Genomic DNA, 14126 nt, shown 5'->3' on the forward strand with positions numbered 1-14126 from the left:
TTTGACAATTGCTGCATTTATCTTCTTTTTATTAACAGCCAAATGTCAATAATGTGAAGCAGAATTACACACGGCAAACATTTTAAATCAGCTCACATTGACAAGAGCAGAAACATCAAAGGAAAAATCAATCCACGTGTCCAAACTACAGCATTTGCTCCGACAAGACTTTTAATCCAGTAAAACCACACATGTTTACCTCTGGCAGTAGTGCAGCAGCATGCCACAGGTTATCACCTGCCGTTTACCACTGACTACTTCCCAAAATCCCATGCTGCAGGGGAGAAATAACATGCGCCACTAACCTTGCTCAGTCTCTAAGTTCAAGGAAAACTGATTGCTGGGGTTTCCTACTCTGACAAGCAGCAAATTACTAATCAATTCAGAGATTGCTTAACACTGATTGCCATTGCTCCTCAATCCTGACAACATATCTGACTGATGGGGCTATAGTATGAAAATAAAACTACTTTCATTGACATTTTGGGGATTTATTTAATAACCTTTATTGATTTATTTGTTTTTAAAGCATGTTTACCATCTTTGACAGATACAGAGTATTTTTTAAACCATCAGAGTATCAGTATGTGATACGACACAAGAAAAGGATAGTTTACCTCAAAATGAAATTTCTGTCATCATTTACTCACTTTCATTTCATGACCAACCTGTATGACTCTTATTCTGGAAAGCACATACAATATTGCTTAAGACAAATCATGTCTTTCAGTGCACTCTTAAAAACAGTCTGACAGAAGCAAACACTTATTTATTTGTGTGTTCGGCAGAAGAAAAAAGTCATACAGGTTTTGAGTTAAACAAAAACCAACAGTACACTAAGCCGCAGTGCATTTAATGCAAATTTTGTTATAAAACTCGAACATGTGCTTTGATTTGTTTTGGCCCTACTTGGTTCAACACAGGCTCATTAGAAATATGTGCTTCAGCCTACATTTTTGTCAAACCACAAAAACTCACTTCAACAAAGTACACTTGACAGCAGTTTCTAAGTCAAATGGTCACTATGGGGCAGTATAATGCCAATACACTAACCAGGGCTTGGAACTGCAACCATTTTAGTCGCATATGCACCCGAAATCTTAACTATGTGAGCTATGTGAAAAAATATTTGTGAGAAAATTTTTGTCGTGTAATCCTTCATTTAATCATCTGGATGCTGTCAGCCATGCAATTGGCAGCTATATGCAAAATTTAACACTGCCTATCAAGTTGCAAAAAGGCTTGTATTCACTAAGATTAAACACTGCAACGTATGAAAAGACTCTTATTGCTATGAAGATGACGTTTGCAAAATAATAAGTTATATGTCAGTGTTATCTGTGCAATATCTGACAGCATCCATGTTCATAATTGTTGGTGGGTGCGTCTAAATTTTGGGTGGTGCGTCTACATTTTTTAACTTAGGAGCTACCAATAAAAAAGGTTAATTTCGAGCCCTTCTAATGATGTTTACATATTTACATATTATTGACCAATATATTATTATTTCCAGGCACACCAATTAATTACTATAAAACTACTTTTTAATATCAATGATTTTAAATCAAGTATGTTTACCTAACTTATCTTTCTCTATATTTACATCTTTTCAGACGTGGTCAGTTTGGTCGGTAGCTTACTTTGTACGCTGTTGAACTTATAATGAGTCTGGTGGAACAAAGTTAGACAAAAGACATAAAAGCAATGAAAAAAATAAGGTAAAACTGTGTAGTCTCTGTGTATTTCTCTTTTACAATTGTTTTTAAAAACACTATTGGTGGGGCTTAGTGAAAGGTTTAGGTCAGTGGTGTGCTGATCTATGTGATCTCTATCACAAGCATTGTCTTCTCATGGATGTAGAAGGGCATGCAATCGAAATGTAAAATATAACGCAACATATTTCAAGTTTGCAAAAATGTAGACAGTGCCCAGATTTGTAATCTGAAACGTTCTTCAAAACTTAACAGGAGTGAATGTATTTTATGTTTCACAAAAATGTTGGCTGAGGCACGTATTTCAAACATAAGTGCTACACTCTCTGAAATAAAGTTATACAGGAGCTGTCTCTAGAGCTGTAATTTTTCAATTTGCCTGTGATTTCAGGCATTCGTCAGCGATTTCTCAAAACCTGTCAGCCAGTCAAAATCGGGGTTAAAATCATGCAGTCTGAACTTGGCATAAGGTAAAATAGTGGGAGACTGCATTGAGATTGAGTAAATGATACCAGTATACATTTCAGGGAAAACCATCCCTTCAATAGACTTTGTAGACAATGTACCAAATATCATGAAGACATCATGCATTTTCAAAACAAATGAATAAACTGTGAGACAAATTGGGTGTTTTAATGTGGACATGAGCATCTTATCAAGAGGACACATCAATCAAGCAGGTACAAAACAATATGAGTTGAGTGAGATGAACTGAACATTAAGACCTGCTGTTGCGAGCAAGAGGAATTCAGCATCGCACCCACAAACATTGAGAATTCATCCAGTAAAAATCAGCGGCCACTCTGCAGCATAAGGCAGTGTCAGCTTTTTTTCTCCCCTAGTGAGCCAGACGCGCTTCCTGATTCATAAACCTGAGGTGAGCTGGGGTGCTACGACAGTCAACGCTAACAAACAGGCCTTTGTTATGAACTGTACATTTTTTCCTCAGCTTTATTCGACGTTTTACAGTCCAACTCCAGGGGTCCTCAGACCACAAATATAGCCAGCCATGTGACTGAAGTAGGGTAATGGTGGCTTTTGTCAGGCAGTCGCCTCAAGCAAACGCGATTCTGAAATCCATGTTTCATTCAGAAGTGTGTGATTGATCGAACGCTCCATCTTAACAATCAGGGCCGTGCCCTCATTTCCCATACATGCTCATTTTAGCATAAGTAGTATGCAAATTCAATCATTTCAATTTCATCACAGCCCAACTGGAATGTCGGAAACACACTCTGGAGACTCTAAAGACGGCCTTCAGTTTGAAAACTCTTAAGCATTGCTTTAATAAGTCTTGGGTCTCGGAAAAGATCCACAACAAATGCATGTCGCAATAACTAGCAAGAGTCAATTATTTTATTCGTCTCATGTTCGTTTATTTATTTTTTTATTCTGTCACCATTTTCTCCCCCTCATGTTACTACAAATATGTATCAATTTCTTTTTTTGTGCAAATTAAGATATTTTGAAGTATGTTCTAAACGCTGTTGTCCACACATTATATAATTAACGTGGACTTTGAAAAGCCTTATTTTTTCCTGAATGTAAAGTTTTAAGAAATACAACTCTGTATAATTTCTCATTTCATGTTCCACATATTTGGAATGACACAACGGTGCATAAATGATCATATATATATATATATATATATATATATATATATATATATATATATATATATATATATATATATATATATATATATATATAAATACACACACACACACACACACACACACACAGTTGAAGTCAGAAATATTAGCCCCCCTTTGAATAGTATGTCTGATAATATTTTTTTCTTCTGGAAAAAGTCTTATTTGTTTTATTTTGGCAAGAATAAAAGCAGTATTAATTTTTTTTAACACCATTTAAGGTCAAAAGTATTAGCCCCCTTAAGCTATATGTATTTTTGGTAGTTTACAGAACAAACCATCGTTATAAAAGAACTTGCCTATTACCCTAACCTGCTTAGTTAACCTAATTAACCTAGTTAAGCCTTTATATGTCACTTTAAGCTGTATTGAAGTAAATATATATTATTCATTCATTTTCTTTTTGGCTTAGTCCCTTTATTAATCTGGGGTCACCACAGCGGAATCACCCGCCTTATTTTGTGTTCAACAGATCAAAGAAACTCATAAAGATTTGAAACCACACGAGGGAGAGTAAATATAAGTACATTTTCATTTTGGGGTGAACTATCTCTTTTAATATTGTCATAGAAACATTGATCCAGCTTTTCCAGGACGCTTCCTGAATATAAATGTCACTTTAGATCAAGTTCAATAAGTTTGTCAAACTTTTGAACATGAGTGTATTTTCCTAGCGTTGTTTTCCCTAGATACAGACATCAGAACGCAGACAGGTTGAATGCCACGACAAAGGTTGTGTATGTACTGAACAAGCAGGAAATGACAGTGGTTGTGATGAAACAGGTAATGGAGGAGACGTTTCGGGAGACACATTCCAGCTGTCTTACCTCGTATCGGCGAACCCCCTAGGTGAAGTAAATTGAATGCAAACAAGATTGAAGAGAACTGTTAGTAGACGAGAAAGATAGACAAAGAGAGATAAGGAAAACAAAGGGAAGGGAATCAAATGAAAGTAAGCTTAATTAAACAGAGAGGAATCAAGTTGAGCCAGACTACTGCTCTCCGAGGATTAGCTGAATGTTGGCTGTCTGGCGCAGAATTAGCTCAGAAGAAAAAAAAAAAGAAAAGAAAAAAGAAGGAATCCAGAGAAAATTTTCTATTGTGGTATGATTATACGATAGTTTAGTTGTCTGCCAACCCTGAAGCTTTAAGAAACTTTTGCAGAGATTACATACAACTATGTGTATTCAGGTTATTTCAGTTCACAGAATGGTTTAGAAAAGCACATGCTGTGAAAGATTAGGCCACAGGTTTGGTGTGAGAATAGCAGAAACGAAAAATATGTTTGAATTAAAGTCAACTTTGCTCTTTTTTTTATTTATATTTCTGGGAGAAACTAAATGTTTAACCAGAATAAAAATCTGAGCAGGATTTATTAGCTTCTTATTAGGGCTGCACAATATTGGAAAAATATGACACTGCAATATTTAGTTTTTCTGCAATATATATTGCGATACGAATATAATTTCACCAGATGAATTGCATAGCTTCATTTGGATAGATTTATTTCATTTAGATCAATTGGGATGATCAAATCTTTATGCATAAATTACAAGAAATTTCAAGCATATATAAATTAGAGATGTCCAGATCCAATCATTTGATCGGAAATCCTGCCCGATCGTGCGGTTTAAGACTCGATTGGAAACAGATGTTACCTCCCGATCAGGACTCGAATATAAATATTTATATTTTGTATATATAGAAGAACATAGGAGCAGCTTGAAGTGGATATCGCAAGTATATCTGCGGTCTGAAGGTATTATAAAGTTGATGACGACAACATTGCCATAGCTAACTGTGAGATATGTAAACTTGGGATTGCCTGCCAGGTTTTTAAGTTGAGTTAATTTGCTATTTGTTTTCATATTAGATTTTTTTTTTTTTTGTATTTACTGTTGCACTAAAGTCCAAAAGTGAAGAGTTTATGTGATTTATTACTTGATTGTTCAAACTTACAGTGCTCTGTTTGTACACAGAGTTGTTGAATGGTAAAATAAGATGAATTAAATAAAAAATAAGGAACATCCTGGATCTGTTTCCTTACCGTTCTTTAATCTTTTTTAATGCATTATAGAAGTATTGGAGTATTGGTGAATGACTTTAAGGTAAAAAAAAATCTGTGATATAAATCCAAAAAAAAAAAAAGTCAAATAAACAGTGCTTTATGGTTTTTTGGAGAGATTAACAGTATTCAGGTAGGCAAATTGAACAATTAAACATAAAATAACATGATCATAAATGTATAAACAATTTAAACATTAATATCTTTAATAATTTGATCCTGTGACGTGGCTGTTGCGCATACACACACTGCGATATCGATGCTCAAATGATATATTGTGCAGCCCTACTTATTCTTTTATGTAGTTTATAAATAGAAGAGCCAATGAGAAGGATACATATTTGCGACTTTTACTTAGGAATTTAAAAATTGTGTTTACATTTACATTAGGTGGTAAATTGGTTGTTTTTGCAAAGATTTTTTTTAATCCAAACTCCATAAAAAAACTGCCAATATGGCATAGTAATTTTACTTTCCTTTATTTAGAGATTGTTTTTGAAACACTTAATAATCAACTATTTAAACACAATTTCAACAAAAAGCGAAAAATAATAAATCTGGAAAAATAGCCTCCTTTGACCATGTTGACTTAAACGATCGGTCAAAGCACCACAAGGTAAGGTTACATTACCGCTGTCTATCAAAAAACACTTATCTATCAAAAGTAAAAGCTCAAACATGCCTTTCTACATTCTCCCAAGCAGTAAAGCTGGCAGATAAACTAGATAAGACAAGCTTTATTGTCATAATTTTACGTTAAGAGCGTCCTAAAAGAGCCATAAAGCTTTGCGCCTCTTGCCGTCCAGTGATAAGATTGTCAAGGAAGTTACGTTTTGATCTTTGATATCATCGAACATTTTGTTTTTATGACTTTATGAGACGTTCATCAAAACAAGCAAGAAGGGTTGTAAGTGGGAGTCTCGATGTTCAACTGTGTACTTTTAAGCTGTAAGCTGATGCTTGAAACTAGAGAACGAGCTCCGCTGTGGACTTGCCCTCTAAATGAAGTGGATTTAGTGGAGAGGGATAAACTCTGAGTCAGTCAGGAGCCATTAATCCAGCCTGGGCAAAGTCCTGTTCATCCGTCTGATCCTAGGTCAGACCTGAGCCGTCTATCCATTACGGAGGTCTAGAATGTAAATAGAGAGGCGGATTCTCTCTAGACTGCTCTTGTTTTCCCATAAGGGTGCCTACAATTACTCAGACCATTTGCACGTGGCTTAAGACTCGTTTGACGTTATGGCCACATCAATACATTTCTCTTTTCTGTGGTAAAGGTCTGACATTGCACAAAATAAATTGATGCTTTCCTTGTTTATTATTGCACAGGCGTTCATTAAACTAAACGAAGTAAAACACCCACAGAAAATGTTTTGGTGAGAGCAACAAAAAAAAAAGAGTTATAGAGTTCTATACGTGTGACTTGTTTAAGTTTGAAGGAATACTTTTTGTTGGAAAACCGGCTCGTTTTACACATAGAGATAAACTGGTGAGTTTTATCATTTTTGAATTAACTCAGCCAATTAATCTGATTTTGGGAACACTTTTAGCTTAGCTTAGCATAGATCAATAGCCGCATTTCCACTATCGGGCCAGTGCGAGCCAGGGCTTTAATCGGGCCGGGCCGGGCCAATAGCCCGGGAGGTTGAGAAATGAGGCCGAAATCATGTCGCGTTTCCACTGACGGGCTAATAGCTCACAGTGCGTCACGCAAACACCGCCCACAGAACATCCCCGAATCAAACGTCACACAACCCGCCCACTTCAGATAAAGCACACCATAGAATCATCACGAAACGAAACCATTAAAATGAAGACAACCGAAACAAACAAATGACACATTACTGTACAGCAGTACATGAAATGTCTATACGCACAGACCTGTGTATTTCCATTCATTACATTTGTTTACTCGCCGACCAACTGGCATTGTGCATCGACTGCTCTCGCCGAACGCAGGGACCCATCACAGAGAGCGCACACATCCATAATATAAAGCCACAGAAATTCTCCTTTATAACTCGATATTGCATGTATTTTATAACATCCTCGTTTTGATAGAAGTCGTGTTAAGTGTTTTAGCATAAGAGCGAGTAGCCTTATATAATATAGCCATATTTGTTGCGCTCGGCAGCTATACACTAAAGCTCTTCATTTAAAGTTTCATTTATAAATTTAACCACGTCATATAAAAACATAAACAGTTGTTTGAGTATATAGAACACATTTTTGTTTGGACTTTCCCCCATATGCGTTTAAAGCAGCGAGCGCTGCGCACGACTGGGTGACAGAAAAAAAGGTATAGGCTAGATTCTGCTTTCAAATAATGCTCTGTTTGCGCGATTTGATTAATATCATCGTATCCAAATACTTTATAAATAATATTTCAAACCTTCTCCGGTGTTAATTGTTTTTATAAAATATCGAAAATCTTTTTTTTTCAGACAGGTCTTTTTAAAATGAAAGTTATAGGCTATATATGTGGCTTTAAAACGGTTTGATTTATGTATATAGGCTACCTACATATAGCTAGCTTTTTTATTTTATATTGGTTAATTTATTTAATGTGATTTTATAAATACCCGATATTTGTGATTCTTTAAATTATATTTCATTAAAGCTTAGGCTATTTTATCAAGATATGACAATATATTGTTTAAAGTCTACGAAAGTGGGTACGTAATTTGTTAAGTTTTATGTCTTTCTGTTGTATTTATATTGTGTATAATCTCCAAAATAAATAAAGAAAAAAGCCGCTCGCGGCATAACAGAGCTGTGAAGGAGCGCTTTAGCCCGGTCTCACACACACATACAGGCATCTAAACGCGCACAAACAAACATTTTAAACTTGACAAAAACTCTCGAAAACCTTTACTGCCTGCTGTGTCTTTAATATGGTGTAAAGATTATTATGCGTTATTGAAACATAAAGGAGGACAAAGCAAAAAACGTCACTATAAATTGAAACTACTTTATTATTTTATGCAGCAGCCTTACATTTAAAAGGGAAACATAAGGGCGATCATACGCAAAAAGAACCCAAACTATAAGGCTAGATGTTTTCTTTCCCTTATTTCTTTATTTGTTTGGCGCATGTACTCATGTGCGATCAGAAAACTGCCCGCCTCTCCTTTCACTCCGCCCCGAAGCCCCAGCTGGCCCTCCTTGGCCCAAGGTATTCGGCGGACCGAAAAAGGCCGGCAGCTGGCCCCAAGAAAGCCCTGCTTTGGCCCGATTAGGCCCCGGAAGTGACAGTGGAAACCCCACTGGCCTTGGCTCGCCCTGGCTCGCTCGCTTTAGGCGCGATAGTGGAAACGCGGCTACTGAATCGGATTAGACCATTAGCATCTCACTCAAAAATGACCTTGAGAAAAAAAGACTTGATAGAGAACGACATAACACAGATTACAATCTGTAGTGCAGGTGTAGGGCTTGGTACTTGGTGCCAATTATGCCAGAAAAAAAGTATAGTTCCTAATCATGCCGACAAAAAAATTTAAAAAGCAACTTTTTTTTTCTTCAGTCTTACTTCAAAATTTATTGTCAATCTTTAATTATAAAAAAAAATTCTAAGTAATTTTGAGCAGATGCTAATGGTCTAATCTGATTCAATGATCTATGCTAAGCTAGGCTAAACTTGCTCCCCCCTGATCTGGTGATAAACTGAATGGATTAAAAAATGGCAAAACTAAACTGTTTAACTCCAGGCTATTGTCAAAACAAAGGTGTTCCAGCAATAGAGTGGATATTGTTCCAGTGATTGTAGGGATGTAAGAAAGTCTACCTGAGCGAAGCTGTTTGATTCGCCCGTTGCCGTTGATGTCTACAGGCAGGAAGTCTTTAAACCAAGTGATCTCCGGGTCAGGGTTCCCACTGGCAGCACAGAGCATTGTAGTTGTTCTTGTTCGCTCCACCACTTTCAGCTGAGGACCCATGTCTATGGTGGGGAAACCATGCGGAATCTGATTTTCTGCAGAAAGAAAGAAAGAAAAAAGCAGGTCAAGTCAGGAGCCTAAAGGAGCACCATTTACTTAATAAGGGTAATGATCTTAAAGAACCCTGATTGCTGTGAATCAAGGGTTAGAGATGCAAGCCAGGCGTAATTGTCCTGCAAAAGCAAATCCAGGAGAAGTCTCATTAGAGCACTAAATCAATTCACTTCCCAGAAAAAAGGCCTCCCTGTGCATTATTAAGATCAAAGCGTGGCAAGGCTAATCCACTGGATGTTTGTGTATACCGTTATGCTAACATGTAACACCATATGGACTGCAAGCTTTAAGTTTTAAGCTGCAAGCTTTCAGTTTGATCTGGATCTTTACAGGAGTTTGAGTACAAACACAGACAGGGCAAAAACAATGACATTATGAATAAAGCCAACCATGAGAGGAGCAAAGAATACATTGAACTTGCTAAATGTTATCAAAGGAGCGGTACATTGAGCTTCCTCATACTTGCTACACCTTTTCCTACATTTCTGCAATCCAAATAGCAATTTTTTGATTAAGCATGAAGATCTATTTAAAAATTAAATGAAATAAAATAAAACAACGAAATAAAATATAAAATATAATATAAAAATAAATTAAATGAAAATTAAAAGTAAAATATAAAATTAAATAAAAAAAATCAAAAATAAATAAAACAAAACAACAACAAAAAAACGAAATGAAGCAAAATAAAATAAAAACAAAACAAAAAATTATAGAAAATTTAACAAATAATTTAAAAATCAAATTAATTAAAAAAAAATAAAACAAAACAAAACAAAATGTCTGTACATTTTCGACCATGGCGAAAAAGTTTCTATTAGTATATTGTTTGTAAATTCAGTGTGTTTCTTTAGCATCACACCCTCAAAATGTCTAAGGGCAGCTTTAACATACTGACACTACACTTTTATATATGTACACTTTTGTGTCAGTTTTTATATTAAGTCCAATAACATTATCAAATAATATGTAAAGGGTTAGGTGATTTATCAACAAAACTATTTGTAAAGTTTTATTTTCTATCTCTTTTTTTATTACTGTATATGATAGACCTGCTGCGGGTTTGTTCAACAAACAGGAACAAAGTTTCTAATTGGATTTGCATTGTAAACCTTCAGTTAAAAGCTCCAATCCACTTTCAAAATAAGTCCACATAAATACATTTGTTTTATGTGCAGAAACAGCTGAAAAAGTCAACAGATTCTGTCTGACTCTAAAGACTAACAGCTTATGTACAGTAGCTGTTATTTCTGAGCGTGCTACAATAGATAAACGACTCAGTCGTAAACTTTACTCCAGGAATTCTCTCATTTACAAATCAAATTATAATCAGCTGTAATGATGTTACACAACACTTGCTTTCATGATTGTTAACTGGTATTACTTCTTACATTCATTTGCATACAATATTTTTATTCTCACGTTTTTATCCACCTGTACACAGAATAAACAGTGGTGCGTTGGTACAAACAGAAAGCATACCATGACAACTGCAATGTGTAGCATTTAAAATATGCAAAACCACAGCTTAAAAGTGCTTACCTAAACTTTAACATGTGTCCTTTGCAGTCTTGCAAAAACTGCTGTTCTTTTCTGGAAATGCAAATCTAGCTGGCAAATTATGCTTTGTCCTTCGATGCCTTAGAAAAGACAGTTTCTACTTATACAGACAGTGACGAGTTACTGAGCACAACCTCCAAGTATGAAACTTGTGGATAATTAAAGCAAAATAATATCAATAATATGATTGTAATTAAATCAGAAACAGAAAAAGAAAGTGGGCAAGACATATAAACATTAGATTTCCAAGTGCATGCAAACACAAGCAATGCTATACCTGTGGTGCATGTTTAGAAATATTATTTTTCTCCCTCGCAAACGTTCGCACAAATGTTTGGATGAAAGCCCAGCATGAGTAATATCCACACTTGCAACAGCAACGACATTAAGGCAACACCACATTCTCTTTGATGCCAAGGTAAGCCAAAGGGCAAGGCTGAATTATTCAGTTTGAGACAATCCTCTGCATACGACAAACATTCACAGCTTCTACAGTCAACAGGGAACTACAGTGAACTTCCATTTATCTGTTCTTCTTATTCCGGCACGCGCAACATTAAATCATCGGCCTGTCGATGCTTAGAGCATCAAGCAACACTTCTCACCGAGGCTGGAATTGAATATCTCTGACAAAAGACTATGACTTCAAATTTGAGACTAGTGTTCCGGGACAATGTAAATCAGACTCATGTGGGCAAACCTCAAAAGGGTTATTTCACGAGTCGCTAACTCTCTTATGAAAACATCGAAAAGGGAATCATTTAGAAGGGAAAATGCTGTACTGGAACTTTTTTTAGCGCAAGGTAACTTGGAATAAAAGGTTGTTCAAGTTATGCCTCATTAAAAAGCAAAAGCAACAAGATTTCTTTAGTTTTTTTTCCAAGTGTGACCTTCAGAACGCACAGGGAGAGTGCGCTGTCATGAATTGAGGCGTACATTTCTGTCTCTGCATGCTTGAGAGAGGTCAACTACCTGTATGAGTGTGGGCTGTATCACTATGTCGGTCCTTTTTCTCTGAGCTGCTTTTGAATAAACAATTGTTTGCATTTTTTTTTTCTTAAGAGACAACATACAAATAATTCCTACCAAGAGTCACGTAGTCAGCGTGCAAGAGAGGAAGCTGAAGGCAGAAGTACATCTAAGAAGAAAACCAACTATGTGGTTTCCTCAGTAGAGCTCAAAAATGAGTATTCAATGCTCCCCATCAGGTGTTCAAAACAAATATGTTGAGAAAAAATATGCTGCTGGCATTTCAGGTGACAAAGTGGAGGAAAAGCAAAGTTCTGGAAGTGTCTTTAAGAGTAAAACAGTCATGTCTATGCTCGTATATACAATCATGGACAAAATGGTTGGTAGCATTGCAGTGAAGAAAGTAAAACCCCCAGTGGTCACTAAAATACCGTGAAAAAGCAATGATTATTCAAAAAATATTGAAAATAAATTAATGATGGTCTAGTACTGCTTTCGAAATGTGCCTCAATGAAAGCATTAAAATGCTAAATGGTCCTACTTTATATTAGGTGGCTTTAGTAATATGTAATTAAACTGAAATTATTAATTTGTTACAATGCAATTATTGTGTAATCACATGTTTATACATTGCATTTAAGACTGATTAAATATCTGCATGTAATTAAATGTGTTTATATATTATTACTTGAACTAGGAAAGTATTTCATCGTCAATATGTTCAATTCAATTCAATTCAGCTTTATTTGTATAGCGCTTTTACAATGTAGATTGTGTCAAAGCAGCTTCACATAAATGGTCATAGTAACTGGATCAGGGTAGTTCAGTTTTTAGTGTTTAAGTTCAGTTCAGTTTAGCTCAGTTCAGTGTGGTTTAAAGTCATTACTGAGAGTCCAAACACTGAAGAGCAAATTCATTCAGTAGCTTTTCAGATCCTGAACCATGCAAGCCAGTGGCGACAGCGGAGAGGGAAAAAAAAAAACTTCAACAATGGGACAGTGAAGAAAAAAACCTTAAAAAAACCAGACTCAGTTCGGCACGACCATTTTAATTTCTCCGCTGGCCAAACGTCTTGTGCAGAGCTGCAGTCTCAGCAGTGGAGGCTGGAAGCTGGCCTCAGCAAAGACTCGTCTGTCCCTGGAGCGTCACTGGAATCAGTCTCATACTCTCACAAATACATCTTGACTTAGCAAGCGGATACCCCAAAACCTGTCCCTTAGACTACCTATATCCCAGCTCAAGAGCACCAGAAGTGTTTTGCTTTATTTACAAACAAAGTGATTATATTGTATTTATTTTTTGATGCAATTAACATAGTAGTTAAGACCACCTAATATAAAGTGGGACCAGGCAAAGTAATGAAACTGGCCTGGACAAAATTGAATGGTACCAACAATTTTGTCCAAGTCTGTATACATCCGCAGGCCGTCACTGGTAAGAAAAAAAAATTACAAACATGTTCAAATGTGTGCTGTTAACTCTGTAAAATAATATGCTTGTTTTTATGAAATTTGCTTTGTAAGTAAGAGTGCCAGTAGTTTTGGGATTTAGTTTAAGTTCATTTGATTCACATGGAATGGGACATAATATATAAACTCGTGCAACTTTGCAATGCTTGTGGCTTGGAGGAAAACTGTAAGAAATATAGTTGGTCTTGGTGTGCAGTCACACCAGTAAACAGTTCTCCTAGTCCTAGTTTTCATGCAAACTCCACTTGAGATGTGAACACAGTTACTCCAATTCAGGAAAGTGAATTGATCAAAGACTGTATTAATTTGTTAAATCACTTGTTTTTTCTGTTCAATCAACTGAAATCAAGTGTGAGCCAGGCAATCGAGCCAAATGTAAAAACCCCAGCTGATCAAGCGGCCTCACACATAGAAATCTGAGGTACAACAAATCACATATTTTAAAAAAAAAGTTAATGTTTAGCTTTTAAGATATGATGTTTTTGAAAGTTTCCTGTCTATCTTACACTTAAACTGACACCTAGTGGTGTGGATGACTCACCAAGTAATAGAAAATATTCCTGTTAACAAATGCTATTGCAGAAACATGCACCTTGAAGTTATGGAGTACTCAAAATTATATTCCATCTTGAAGGTGACTAGTGGCATAGTTTGAGTCTGAGAAAAGGCTGTATTAACATCATCTGGTCATTACCATAATTCTGACATGG

At 35.9% G+C, this 14126-nt stretch overlaps 1 protein-coding gene across 28 annotated transcripts in view; it reads right to left on the reverse strand.

Moving 5' to 3' along the window:
* The window catches only part of ptprfb (protein tyrosine phosphatase receptor type Fb), a 368812-nt gene that overhangs the window by 140493 nt on the left and 214193 nt on the right, over positions 1-14126 (reverse strand). For 21 of the 28 annotated variants that reach the window (XR_012389651.1, XR_012389658.1, XR_012389639.1 and 18 more), the window contains 1 exon segment: positions 9214-9399. Coding sequence is in view for 20 of the 28 variants with exons in the window: in XM_021481440.3 (XP_021337115.1) it covers positions 9214-9399 (186 nt within the window). In the remaining 8 variants the exon portion in view is untranslated. 28 annotated transcript variants of the gene reach the window in all.

Source organism: Danio rerio, chromosome 2 (genome assembly GCF_049306965.1).
Source record: "Danio rerio strain Tuebingen ecotype United States chromosome 2, GRCz12tu, whole genome shotgun sequence".
Classification (NCBI taxonomy): domain Eukaryota; kingdom Metazoa; phylum Chordata; class Actinopteri; order Cypriniformes; family Danionidae; genus Danio; species Danio rerio.